The 13,871-nt window shown below is 39.3% G+C and overlaps 1 protein-coding gene across 5 annotated transcripts in view; it reads right to left on the reverse strand.

Moving 5' to 3' along the window:
* ACADSB (acyl-CoA dehydrogenase short/branched chain) overlaps nucleotides 1-13,871 on the reverse strand; it is a 62,071-nt gene that overhangs the window by 12,119 nt on the left and 36,081 nt on the right. For 2 of the 5 annotated variants that reach the window (XM_070631814.1, XM_070631820.1), the window contains exons 2-5: nucleotides 10,503-10,662; nucleotides 10,217-10,317; nucleotides 7,342-7,548; nucleotides 6,628-6,798 (exon numbers count right to left, since the gene is read on the reverse strand). In XM_070631814.1, the coding sequence (XP_070487915.1) occupies nucleotides 6,628-6,798; nucleotides 7,342-7,548; nucleotides 10,217-10,317; nucleotides 10,503-10,662 (639 nt within the window). Of the gene's footprint in view, nucleotides 1-6,627; nucleotides 6,799-7,341; nucleotides 7,549-10,216; nucleotides 10,318-10,502; nucleotides 10,663-10,901; nucleotides 11,143-13,871 lie in introns of those variants that run through there. The other 3 variants (XM_070631811.1, XM_070631831.1, XM_070631842.1) reach the window with 3 other exon arrangements.

A 13,871-nucleotide genomic window follows, 5' to 3' on the forward strand; every position in this document is an offset into this window, starting at 1 on the left:
CTTAAGAGTGACGTCAGCATCATGGTGGAGAGAGGTCTCACAGCAATCTTCCCTCTCCAATATACAACGGAAAAAACATCCACACTCCAACAGAGGACATCCAAACTCAACACAAAAAACGGGGGATAGATCCACACAGTGATACGACAGAGGGCGGAGAGGCTGGGGCCCCCCTTGGAGGTGGAACAAGGGAAGAGAAATTTTTGCTTCCTCCCCTAAAGACTGCAATCTGCTGGGGAGGCCTCCTAGAGGGAAGGAACCGGGGAGGGAATGTTCATTCGTAGGAACATCAAGGACTCCCAAGGGCCCTTGCAACCTAGATGGAAGCCGTCTACCATGGCAAAGCTTTCGTGGGAGCTGGGAGGGGGGTGGTGGCGTGACCTCCTCAAGCCAACACCCCAGGAGAGCAGAGGGAGAAAACCCCCAAAAGCACACAGGAGAAAGCGCCCCTCGCCCTACCCACTCAGGGAGGCTCCAGCCTGAGGATTTTGGCAGAAGGCAGAGGGCTCAGCATACAGGGCTCTTGACTCCCACCCAGTGGCGATAGGTGGTAACTGCGATCTAATAATGCCAGGATGTGAAAAAAACAGAACCTCTAGCAAAATCAAACACTATATTAGATCTCTAGACCAGAGAGAAAATGACAAGTACCCAGAAATTAGTCCTGAGGACGTGGAAATATGTAATCTAAGTGACAAAGAATTCAAAACAGCTATCATCAAAAATCTCAACGAGGGGCCGGCCCAGTGGCACAGTGGTTAAATGTGCACATTCCGCTTCTCGGCAGCCCGGGGTTAGCTGGTTTGGATCACGGGTGCGGACATGGCACTGCTTGGCATGCCATGCTGTGGCAGGCGTCCCACATATAAAGTACAGGAAGATGGGCACGGATGTTAGCTCAGGGCCAGGCTTCCTCAGCAAAAAGAGGAGGACCGGCAGTAGTTAGCTCATGGCTAATCTTCCTCAAAAAAAAAAAAAAAAAAAAAACTCAACGAGGTAAAAGAGAATGTAGAGAAACAATTCAAGAGCTCAGGAGCTACTTCACAAAAGAGATTGAAACTATAAAGAAGAATCAATCAGAAATATTAGAGATAAAAGATACAATGGAAGAAATAGAACAAAATATGGATTACCTGAACACTTGAGCGAACGGCATAGAGGAACGTATCAGCATAATCAAAGAGAGATATGTTGAAATGATTCAGATAGAGGAGGAGAGAGAACTAAGACTAAAAAGAAATGAAGAAAGTCTTGAAGAAGTATCTGACTCAATTAGGAAATGCAGCATAAGACTTATAGGTGTTCAAGAAGGTGAAGAGAAGGAGAATGGAGCAGAAAGTGTCTTCAAAGAGATAATAGCAGAGAACTTCCCAAACCTAGGGAAGGAAACCCATGTGGAAGAGGCTGCCAGATATCCCAAATATGTCAATGTAAAAAGACCTACTACAAGGCATACAGTAGTGAAACAGGCAAAAGTGAATGACAAAGAAAGAATACTAAGGGCAGCAAGGCAGAAGAAAATAACCTACAAAGAATCCCCCATCAGGCTTTCAGCAGATTTCTCTGCAGAAACCTTACAGGCTAGGAGAGACTGGAATGACATATTCAAATCATTGAAAGACAAAAACTTTCAGCCAAGAAAACTCTATCCAGCAAAAATATCCTTTAGATATGATGGAGAAATAAAAGCTTTCCCAGACAAACATAAACTAAGGGAGTTCGTAGCCATGAGACACCCCCCTACAAGAAATCCTCAAGAAGGCCCTCCTACTTGAAAAATAAGTGGGGGAGAAAGGGGTTACAAAGCACGGAGTAAGGAATTAAATAGGTAGACAGAATTCAGAGCAGGATACCAAATACTCAAGTACAGCATTACAGACAAAGGGAAAGAAAACACCAACAAAGATGATCTTGTCATTCTAACCACAAACTCATAACACAAGATGGAATAAGATGTGAGAAAAACAACTTAAGAGGGTAAGAGGAAAGGGACTGAATTGGTTTAGTCTAAGGAAATTAGAGGCCATAAGAAAAGGGATTCTCTTGTCCACAAGATCTTGAATTCAAACCTCAGGGTAACCCCTAACCGAAAAAGTAGAACAGAGAAACAATTAATAAATAAGAAGAAAACAAAGAAACACAACATAAAGAACTACATAACTCGATTGGTAGACCAAAATACACAGGACGAGAAACAAAGGAATTGCAGGAAAACGAGTGATAAAATGGCAGCATTAAGTCCTCATATATTGATAATCACCCTAAACATAAATGGAATGAATTCTCCAATAAAAAGACACAGAGTGGCAAGAGGGAGTAAAGAACAAGACCCAACAATATGTTGTCTCCAGGAAACACATCTCAGCTCCAATGACAAACACAGGCTCAGACTGAAGGGATGGAAGATGATACTCCAAGCTAATGGCAAACAAAAGAAAGCAGGTGTCACAATACTTATATCAGACAAAGTAGACTTCAAGATAAGACAGGTAAAGAGAGACAAAGAGAGGCAGTTTATAATGATCAAAGAGACATTCCATAAAGAAGAAATAACACTTATAAATACCTGTGCACCCAACAGAGGAGCAGCAAAGTACATAAAGCAACTATTAACAAGTTTTAAAGAAGACATTCATAATAATACAATAATAGTAGGGGACCTCAACACTCCATTCACATCAATGAATAGATCATCCAGACAGAAAATCAATAAGGAAACAGTGGAATTAAATGAAAATCTAGGCCAGATGGACTTAATAGACATATATAGAAGGCTCTATCCAAATACAGCAGAATACACATTCTTCTCAAGTGCACACGGAACATTCTGAAGAACAGACCATATGTTGGGAAACACAGCAAGCCTCAATACATTTAAGAAGACTGAAATAATAGCAAGCATCTTTTCTAATCACAATACTATAAAGCTAGAAATTAATTACAAGAAGAGCTGAGAAAAGGACAAAGATGTGGAGACTAAACCACATGCTATTGAACGAGCAATGGATCATTGAAGAAATTAAAGGAGAAATCAAAAAATATCTGGAGAGAAATGAAAATGAAAACATACCATACCAATTCATATAGGATGCAGCAAAAGCCATATTAAGAGGGAAATTCATCACAATACAGGCTCACCTTAACAAACAAGAAAAAATCCAAACAACCAATCTCAAACTACACCTAACTGAATTAGAAGAAGAAGAACAAACAAAGCCCAAAGTCAGTAGAAGGAGAGAAATAATAAAAATCAGAGGAGAAATTAATGCTATTGAAACAAAAAAGGCAGTAGAAAGGATCAATGAAACAAAGACCTGGTTCTTTGAGAAGATAAAGAAAACTGACAAACCCCTAGCCAGACTTACAAAGAAAAAAACAGAAAGCTCAGATAAATAAAACTAGAAATGAAAGAGGAGAAATAACAATGGATACCAGAGAAATACAATGGATTATAAGAGAATACTATGAAAAACTATATGCCAACAAAATGGACAACCTATAGGAAATGGATAAATTCTTAGACTCGTACAACTTCCCAAAGCTGAATCAAGAAGAAGCAGGCAATATGAATAGACCAATCACAAGGCAAGAGATTGAAACAGTAATCAAAAGCATCCCAAAGAATAAAACCCCAGGATCAGATGGCTTCCCTGGGGAATTCTACCAAACTTTCAGAGAGGATTTAATACCTATCCTTCTCAAGCTATTCCAAAAAATTAGGGAAGATGGAATGCTTCCTAACACATCCTAGGAGGCCAACATCACTCTGATACCAAAGCCTGACAAGGACAAGACAGAAAAGGAAAACTACAGGCCAATATCGCTGATGAACATAGGTGCAAAAATCTTCAACAAAATATTGACAACCCAAATACAGCAATCCATCAAAAAGATCATACGTCGTGATCAAGTGGGATACATCCCAGGGACACAGGGATGATTCAACATCCACAAATCGATCAATGTGATACACCACATTAACAAAATGAGGAATAAAAACCACATGATCATCTCAGTAGCTGCAAAGAAAGCATTTCACAAGATCCAACAGCAATTTATGATAAAAACTCTTAACAAAATGGGGAAAGAAGGAACGTACCTCAACATAATAAAGGCCATATATGACACACCCACAGCCAACATCATACTCAATGGGGAAAAACTGAACACCATCCCTCTGAGAACCAGAACAAGACAAGGATGCCGACTATCACCACTCATTCAACATAGTACTGGAGGTTTTGGCCAGAGCAATTAGGCAAGAGAAAGGAATAAAAGGAATCCAAATAGGGAGGGAAGAAGTGAAACTCTCACTGTTTGCAGAAGACATGATCTTATATATAGAAAATCCTAAAGAAACCATCAGAAAACTAATAGAAATAATTAACAACTACAGTAAAGTTGCAGGGTACAAAATCAACTTACAAAAATCAGTTGCATTTCTATACTCTGATAACCAACTTACAGAAAGAGAATTCAAGAATACAATTCCATTTACAATCGCAACTAAAAGAATAAAGTACCTTGGAATAAATTTAACCAAGGAGGTGAAGGACTTATACAATGAAAACTGTGAGACATATTGACAGAAATAGACAATGACATAAAGAGATGGAAAGAGATTCCATGCACATGGCTTGGAAGAATAAACATAGTTAAACTGTCCATACTACCCAAGAAATCTACAGATTCAATGCAATCCCAATCAGGATCCCAATGACATTCTTCACAGAACTAGAGCAAAGAATCTGAAAATTCATGTGGGGCAACCAAAGACTCCGAACTGCTAAAGCAATCCTGAGAAAAAAGAACAAAGCTGGAGGCATCACAATCCCTGACTTCAAAATGTACTACAAAGCCATAGTGATCAAAACGGCATGGTACTGGTACAAAAACAGGCACACAGATCAATGGAACAGAACTGAAAGCCCAGAAATAAAACCTCACATTTACGGACAGCTAATCTTGGACAAAGGTGCCAAGAACATATGACGGAGAAAAGACAGTCTCTTCAAAAATGGTGCTGGGAAAACTGAATAGCCGCATACAAAAGAATGAATGTAGACCATTATCTCATGCCACGCACAAAAATAAACTCAAAATGGATCAAAGACTTAAAGATAAGTCCTGAAACCATAAAATTCCTGGAAGATAATATAGGTAGTACACTCTTTGACATGAACTTAAAAGGATCTTTTCAAATACCATGACTTCTCAGACAAGGGAAACAAAAGAAAAAATAAACAAGTGGGACTTCATCAGACTAATGAGCTTCTGCAAGGCAAAGGAAACTAGTATCAAAACCAAAAGACGACCCACCAACTGGGAGAAAATTTTTTCTAATCATATATCCGATAAGGGGTTAATCTCCATAATATATAAGGAATTCACACAACTGAACAACAACAACAAAACAGCCCAATCAAAAATGGGCAGGGGATATGAACAGACATTTCCCCAAAGAAGATATACAGATGGCCAATAAACACATGAAAAGATGTTCAACATCACTAATCATCAGGGAAATGCAAATCAAAACTACACTAAGATATCATCTTACGCCTATTAAAATGTCTAGAATCACTAAGACTAAAAATAACAAATGTTGGAGAGGGTGTGGAGAGAAGAGAACCCTGGTACACTGCTGGTGGGAATGCAAACTGGTGCAGCCACTATGGAAAACAGTATGGAGATTCCCCAAAAAACTAAAAATAGAACTACCATGTGACCCAGCTATCCCACTACAGGGTATCTATCCAAACAACCTGAAATCAACAATCCAAAGTAACATATGCACCCCTATGTTCATTGCAGCACTATTCACAATAACCAAGACATGGAAACAATCCAAGTGCCCATAGACTAATGATTGGATAAAGAAGATAGGGTATCTATATATACAATGGAAAACTACTCAGCCAGAAAAAAACATAAATTCATCCCATTTTCAACAACATAGAAAGACCTGGAGGGAATTATGCTTAGCAAAATAAGCCAGACTGAGAAAAACAAACACCAGACGACTTCACTCATATGTGGAATATAAACAAACACATGGACAAAGAAAACAGTTCAGTGGTTACCAGTGGAAGGGGGGTGGGGGGTCAGCACAGGGGGTGGAGGGGAGCACCTATGTGGTGACAGACAAGAAATATTGTACAACTGAAATTTCACAATGATGTAAACTATTATGAATTCAAATTTTAAAAAATTGGCCCTTCTAAGATAAGACATTGATAAGAATGCTCCATGAGAAAAGTTTAATTTAAATGATTTCATGAAATGTGAAAATAGAAAAAAGTAGTAAAATATTCTTTTATAAAGGATTTTACATATGTATATATATAATCAATTACTAAAATAAAGACGAAGAAACAAAATTAAAGATTATCTTCCTATATAACATATTACGAGATTATATCCTCTATGTACTTAATAATTACATCAATATTTATTTTAGATGATTAGTAAATAGGAGGATAAAAAGCTATCAGTTGTGCAACATTTTCAGTACTGATGAGAATGAAGAATTTAAGACTAAGTCATAAAAAGTAAATGGAAGTAGGAAAAGATATAAAGAAAAAAGATGAGGGGGGAAAAGGGTAGAAATTTTGTTTTCAAACTCACCCTGGTAGGGTCGACGTTTGCCATCACCAGGAAGAGCCCTGCGTACTCAGCATGGCTGATCCACATCTTTGACCCGTTGATGACAAAATAATCTCCCTTTTTATCAGCTCTGGTCTTCAGACTAAATGAATCGCTTCCTGCTCCAGCCTCTGAAAGGCAGAAACTTCCTATCTACACATGGAAGGAAAAAATTTCAAATTAACAACTGTATTTATACTCTATAACAAATACTCACTTAAGGCAAAATAAGCATTTGTAAAGCCAATGTTTAGCTACTTTTAAATGCCTGTACTTATCAAAATAGTTAATGGTATTCTGAAAGTACTGTTTTCCAAAATATACTCTATTATTTGCCTAAGACAGATTTAAAGACTTAAGCACACATATTCGACGTTATGTTTAATTAAATTGGTGCTAAAGATAGTAGCAGAAAGACGTCTCAATTTAAATGAAACCACCAACAAAGGTATTCGAAAACATAATTGGGACAAAAAAATAATTTTATCTGATGATTATTCTCTAAATTTCCAAGTGGCAAATGAGAGGCAGAGTGTATTTTTCTAGTAGCATTAATTTATTGAGCAATGCTTCATTAATTAATGGTGCTGCATTGTGGTCTTGGATAGTAAAGGCAACATTGCAGCTACTTTTCTCCTGAAAATATCCTAACTTTAGAAAAGATCAGATCCATTTCAGCAACTCATCTCAACTCACTTCTTCTGTAGCTAGCTTGGTCAAATAGGTAGCCTTTTGTTCTTCTGTTCCATGTTTCATGATCAGTGTGTTAATTAGTGTGTTCTGGAGGTCACAAAACAAAGCCACAGATGCATCAACTTTGGCTAATTCCTCTATCGCTAGGACAGAGGAGAAAAACGAAGCTCCTGTTCCTCCATAGATGGTGTCAATTTCAATTCCCATCAACTAAAGGAAACACAAGGAAACACAAATTAAGAAAGCTATTTTTATATGGGAAAGTTTCTTGCAAGACCAAGTTCAAAAATAAATTGTAAGCATGTAAGTTCTTAATTTTAAAATTTTGTATGTATATTTTAATTTAGTATGGCTATTTCTCTGTTATAAGTAACAAAAAAATCTGTAACAAAGTACATATATTTGAAAAGGGTGAAATTACATGCCAGAACTAGCATTTGTTTCTGTTTGAGATCTAAAAAACAAAAATAAGAGAGGTAAAATGCTTTGAAGGATAACAGAATGGAATAATGAGAAAATACCTTACATAATATAAATCTATTTCTGATGACCTTTATTGCTAAGAACTGTTGTTGCCTGCTTAAAAACCACAGGTGGTGTTTTGGTTTGGTTTCTCAACATGGCCCCCTTTATACTGATTTCAATGTAATAAGGAAACTAAAGAAAGTAACCTACTCCTCGGTGGGAATGTCTATGGTTTCATTTGGCATAATCTCTTCCAGCCAGGCTCCTCCACCTGAACCCTTTTAGCCAAGACATTAATTAAATGACCATTCCTCTTGGGCCATTTCAACTAGTCCAGATGATGAGCAGATGACATTTGGTCATGTTTCCGAGAACCACACTAGACAAGGCCCAGATGCCTGGTAAATAAGCAAAAATGCTGGCCCACGCCTTCCAGTAACTATCTGACCATTCTGTAACTATGCCTAAGTCTGGGACAGGAAACTCACACAGTCCTCCATTTTTAGGTGTCCTCATTTCAGAAAGAGAATGTATGTACATGTGATTCAAGACCCAAAGTGGTTAAGAGATAAAAAGATGACACTTCTTTCTATTCTCTCCAGACACTTCTGGAATCACACCACGCTATAGTCTGGGTGCAGCTGTTATGTTTTAAGATGACAGGAAACTGCTGATATGAAGGTGGAACTGCAAAGGTGTAGGTTTAAAATGACGAGAGAACTGGCAACGATGTTCTGTGAGGAAGAACTGAAGGATCTGGCTGTGCCTTAAGACTGAGGGGGGCAGGATCCTATCTAATGATATCTTAACAGCTGTCAGAAACATGGCTTCTCTACAAAAGTCACCAGTTTCTCCTACGTTGCAAACACTGTTTTTGTCAGCTATTATGGCAGGTGACCACAGAAGGACACAGAAGGTGACAGCAGGAGTTAGGAGTGAGGTGAGACTGAAAACAGCTGGTGCAGGATGGGCAACCAAGCAGACCCTCCAGGGCATGCTACACCTAAGCAAGGGCAAGGTGGGGGGCGGAAGGCAGACAACCAATTGCTGCGACAACCCCATCTGCAAGAACTACCCCCTCGGGTGAGTAATGCCCTAACTGGGGAACCTTAAGACTCCTCAGAGAAGCCTAGAGCTTCTGCAAAAAATGAGGATGAAACCTGGCTGAGAAATGGACTCATAGATGCTGTTCGACTCACTGTAGCTCCACATAAGATTCCATTTTCCCAAGCTTTCACTGCTAATAGAAAGTTGGAAAAATCACTACCATACATGGTATAAAAAACGTGGTCTCTTTAAAATAGGTAGAAATAAAACTAGTTAGGTGGAAAAGTCTGTTTTACAAACAGGACAACAGTCAAGATGTAACAATGGCTCTGAATAGAAGATATTACTTCTCGGATATCCTCGTATTCAAAATAAAAAATAAGTATACTTCACACCTATGGAGAAGGGAGAGATGAAGGGTAAGCGCAGTGACTTTGAAATGTTCTCCTTGGAGCCCCTATGCTGACAGCCTCTCCCTCCACCCACAGCCAGAACAGTTCTACTCTTATCTGTTTTATATTCTGTGCTTCCATTACAGGGATGTGTGACTTAAAAAGCTGGAAATCAGCTGCCCCGATTAACGCGGAATTCCGATATTGCCTCTGCGTCTAAGCTGACCACATACACGGGGACTGAGGAGGAAGACGTGCTCTACTATGATGTTTTACTAACTAAGGTAGGGCTTCTTAACCTCAGCATCATTGAGCTGGACAATTCTGTGTCATGGCGAGTTGTCCTGTGCATTGTAGGAGGTTTAACAGCATCCCCAGCCTCTATCCCACTAGGTGCCAGTAGCATCCTCAGTTGTGACAACCAAAAATGTCTCTTGGGTGACAAAATTGCCTCCAGTCAAGCACCACTGGTCTAAAGAAATCACTCTTTCTTGTTTCTAACCTTTTACTTAAAAAGCACAGTATTTCTAACTTGAAATGTTAATTCAGTTAAAAAAAAATCTCTAACTGGGGGGCAAGCCCAGTGGTGCAGTGGTTAAGTTTGCACGTTCTGCTTCGGTGGCCCAGGGTTCGCTGGTAGGTAGGAACCTATGTACTGCTTGTCAAACCATGCTGTGGCAGGTGTCCCACATATAAAGTGGAGGAAGATGGGCATGGATGTTAGCTCCGGGCCAGTCTTCCTCAGCAAAAAGAGGAGGATTGGCAGCAGTGTTAGCTCAGGGCTAATCTTCCACACACACAAAAAAATCTTTAACTAGGATCTCAGTGTACAAGAGAACACAGATAATTTTAACTAGGAAATGAAGAGTTCATTAAGCTATCATTACAGTTCCTAAATTTAAAAGTATGCATACATTTTAACTCTGGAACGTATTTATAAAAATTTGAAATTGGAAGAATTATGAATGATATACCCCATGTTGAAATAATCCTTGTATTACTGATTTTTCCACTTTTGAATTTTCATCCATTGTTAAAACCAAAGGAGCAATTTGTTCCTGGGCAAATCTTTCAACTGTAGGAAAAAAAATACTGGTCAGTCTTTATTTTCAAAAAAACTTTTTAATTAATGTAAAAAAAATCTCATTACAAACTTGGATGAACATATCCCCCAACCATGTCATATATCATGTAATTTCATACTGTAGACCCAACTCCTGACCAGAATAATAATGAGGTGAAATTGAGGCGTTTACTCACCTGTCCTCTTTAGCATCATCTCCTCCTCTGTGAATGTTTGCAGGGGGGCGTAGGGGAGCCCATTATTTGCTATATTGAGTAGAGCTTCTGACTGGGAAGATCTGGGGATGCGAGGAGGAGCTTTCCAAGAAGACAGGCAAGTCAGGAAGTTTCTTCTTAGCTACAGGAATAGACCCCATCGAACAGGGAACATACACAAAAGTATGTGAACATCAGTTTCTTTGGGAATAACTTTATAACCCATTCTTGTATCTTGTATCACCAAAATAAAGGAGCTTAACCTGGCACATTTTAAAATTCACTGTCTTGTGAACAAAGCACAAACTGGTTTGTTAACATATATCTCCTTTATTTGGCAATGACCTAAATAAACAGATTTCCCAGATAATTAAATTTTACCTTCAAGGAAGCAGACCTTTCTCGATGGAACTCATTCTTAAAACACTGCATTCACTGACTCACTGGGTAGGGAACCCCGAACACAGCATGATGACAGACCACTGTGAAGTGCATTCTCTCCTGCTGCAGGAATAGTGAGTGCACAGGGACAACTGGGGGCCAGCGCTCCCCACCCTGCCCTGAGGGCTGCCGCTGCTGTGCTTTTCTGGTTTCCAGGGCTAAGTTTTTGTTTTTCAGTTTCGCGTCAGTAAGAGACACTGCAGCATAAGGGCTAAGAAAACAGGCTCTGGAATGTGAAAGAACTCGTCTCAAACCCTAGCATTTGATGGTCACTAACCACGCGATCTCGGGCAAGTGGTTTTTAACTTCTCAATTAAAACCAGTCTTAGTCTCCTTCCCTGTAAAAAGTGGATAACAACCTCTTGGAGCTCTGTGAGGATTAATGAGACAATCCAAATAAGGACTTAGTATAGTATTTACTTTACAGTAAGAGCTCGATAAAGGTACTATTTCTACTCTGACTCCTAAGGACACTGCAATGGGGGTCACAACAGAAGTTGGAGAAACATAGTCAACTGCAGCCTCGCTTTTCTTCCATCAGTGTGTCTCCCTGTCACGGTGTCCCAAACACTTCAACTCACAGATTCTACTCAGCATTGGATTTGCCACAATTTTGTTGAAAAAAAGAGACTACCCAATTTTAAATGCTTGCTATACATTTCCAATTTATTTTGTTGAATTCTAGTACAGGGGAAACAAATAAGGAACTAGTCTTTTCCTGAACCTAAAAACATGCTAAGTGAAGGAAGACAGCCACAAGAGCACATATTATATGATTCTATTTATATGAAATTTCCAGAATAGGCAAATCCATAGAGACAGAAAGTGGAGTCATGGTGGGCTGTGGCTGGCACTGAGGATGAGAATGAGGAGTGACTGCAAAAGTGCACAGTCATCTTTTTGGGGTGATGGAAATGTTCCAGAATTGGATTCTGGTGATGGTCCCACAACTCTGTAAATTTACTAAAAACGACTGCATTATAACCTTAAAAAGAGTGAGTTCTGAGGTAGGTAAATTATGCCTCAATAAAGCTGTTAGTAAAAAAAAATTAGTGCCTTTCTTTTATTCAACAAAAATTAAAAGAGAATGTACTGAGCGTCTACCAAATGCCTGAGAGCACGTGGTACGTTCAAGAGGAAACAGAAAGTTCACGAACTCCTGAGAGGTTTATGGCATACTAGACAACGGGCAAGAAACAAAGCCAACTGCCACAGGATTAAAAGCAAACGTACATTCTGCAAGATATTTTCTCAGTACTTTTGATTATACACTGAATAGCTTATAGATAAAAAGAGAAAAAAGAAACAAGGTCATCATGTTTGAAATCGTTGTTACTCTTTCCTATACATCGCTCAGTTTTTGCAGTTATGTGCCTAGGAGTACACGTACTCTGCTCCGGATTCACCTGGGAAAAAGACACATTGGCCAGACAGAAGAAAAACATATACGTCTCAATCTTTCTGGTTAATTTTGTTTTGTTTTCAGAATTAGCAGACAGAGAATTTTTAACTGTAGACCCTCCAGCACCAGTTCAATTGACCCCATCTTATCAACAGAGTGATTAAGAATTGTCTTTCAGAAAATTGCAAAGACACATATCCAGAGAATGTGCAGAAGAAGAAATTTTGACCTGAAATGACCACAGAACCAAAGATTGTCCTCCCCATAGAACCAAAGGACTGGGACACGACCTGAACTTAAAAGTCAGACTCCTTTCAGAAGCAAGGGGTCTGTAATTCCAGAAGAGCCGGTGTTAAAATTCCTTCTCCACCTTACCAAAAACGTTTAAAACCTTACCATAAATGTTAAGAAAGTCATCATAAATGTTTAGATCCTTTCCATAAATGCGTGAAGCCCACCAATCAAAACCTGTCCCACTGATGCGGGGTCGGCGAGCCAAGGAGTCGAAAGAAAGATTTCTTGGACTCTCAAGGTCTTGGCAGTAGTGTTCTTTTATTTAGAGAATAGTATGGAATAGCATGGAGACAAGACCCATGGGCAGTCAGAGCTGCAGGTATGGGGACAGGACCCATGGGCAGTAAAAGCTGCTACAAACATGGGTGGAGGGTAGGGCTACACTTAAGGCATAGGTATGTGAGTTATCTCTTTACAACACAAAGGAAAGAATATGTAAAAAAAGTTATTAAAATGGTATCAGTGCAGGTGGGGTCTGGTTATTGAGTAGTCCTATAATTTTTAGATAAGAGTGAAACCAGATTAAGTAAATGGCTGAAGCCACCACCTTAAATATTATCTTTAGCTAAAGACAAAGGAGGATGTTGGGGGTGGAGGGGGGAGTCGATCATGGGAGATTACCACACAAGTACAGTAAACAAGATGCAGATTTAAGTCCTTGCCTTTGGCACTGATTAAGAGTTTCTAGAGATAAGGTCATCCCCCCTTCTTCCTGGTACAGAGAGGGAGACACCTTTACAGATGGAGATTTCCTTTACAATGTAAATGTCTCTTAACAAAGGGTAAGTAAATTCTACTCCTCAGAGCCTCCTTCCTGTCTGCAGTTTTTTAAAGTAACCAGCTTAAAATAATCCTCATCACCACCAGCATTCCCGCATGCCAGCCTGTTCTCCCTAACCTCTTCAATTTTGCCCCAAATCCTGAACTGGGGAGACAGATCTGAGGGCACACACCCCCTGTCTCCCTGCACACTGATCTCAGAGAATAAAGCTGATTTCTTTCCCAAAGGCTGATGCTGTAATTAATTGGTTTGTTCATGCACATGGGCAAAAGAACCCCAATTTTGTGTGGTGACAAACTTAGGGCAAAGCTGCATGGAACATTTTTTTCTCATTAAAAGACAGAACTGGGACAGGAAAACTTTGGACTGGAAAGAAGGAAGGGGGACACATGAGGTATTGTCTTCTTCTTGACGAAACAGATGGGGAGAATTA

Source organism: Equus przewalskii, chromosome 1 (assembly GCF_037783145.1).
Source record: "Equus przewalskii isolate Varuska chromosome 1, EquPr2, whole genome shotgun sequence".
Lineage (NCBI taxonomy): Eukaryota > Metazoa > Chordata > Mammalia > Perissodactyla > Equidae > Equus > Equus przewalskii.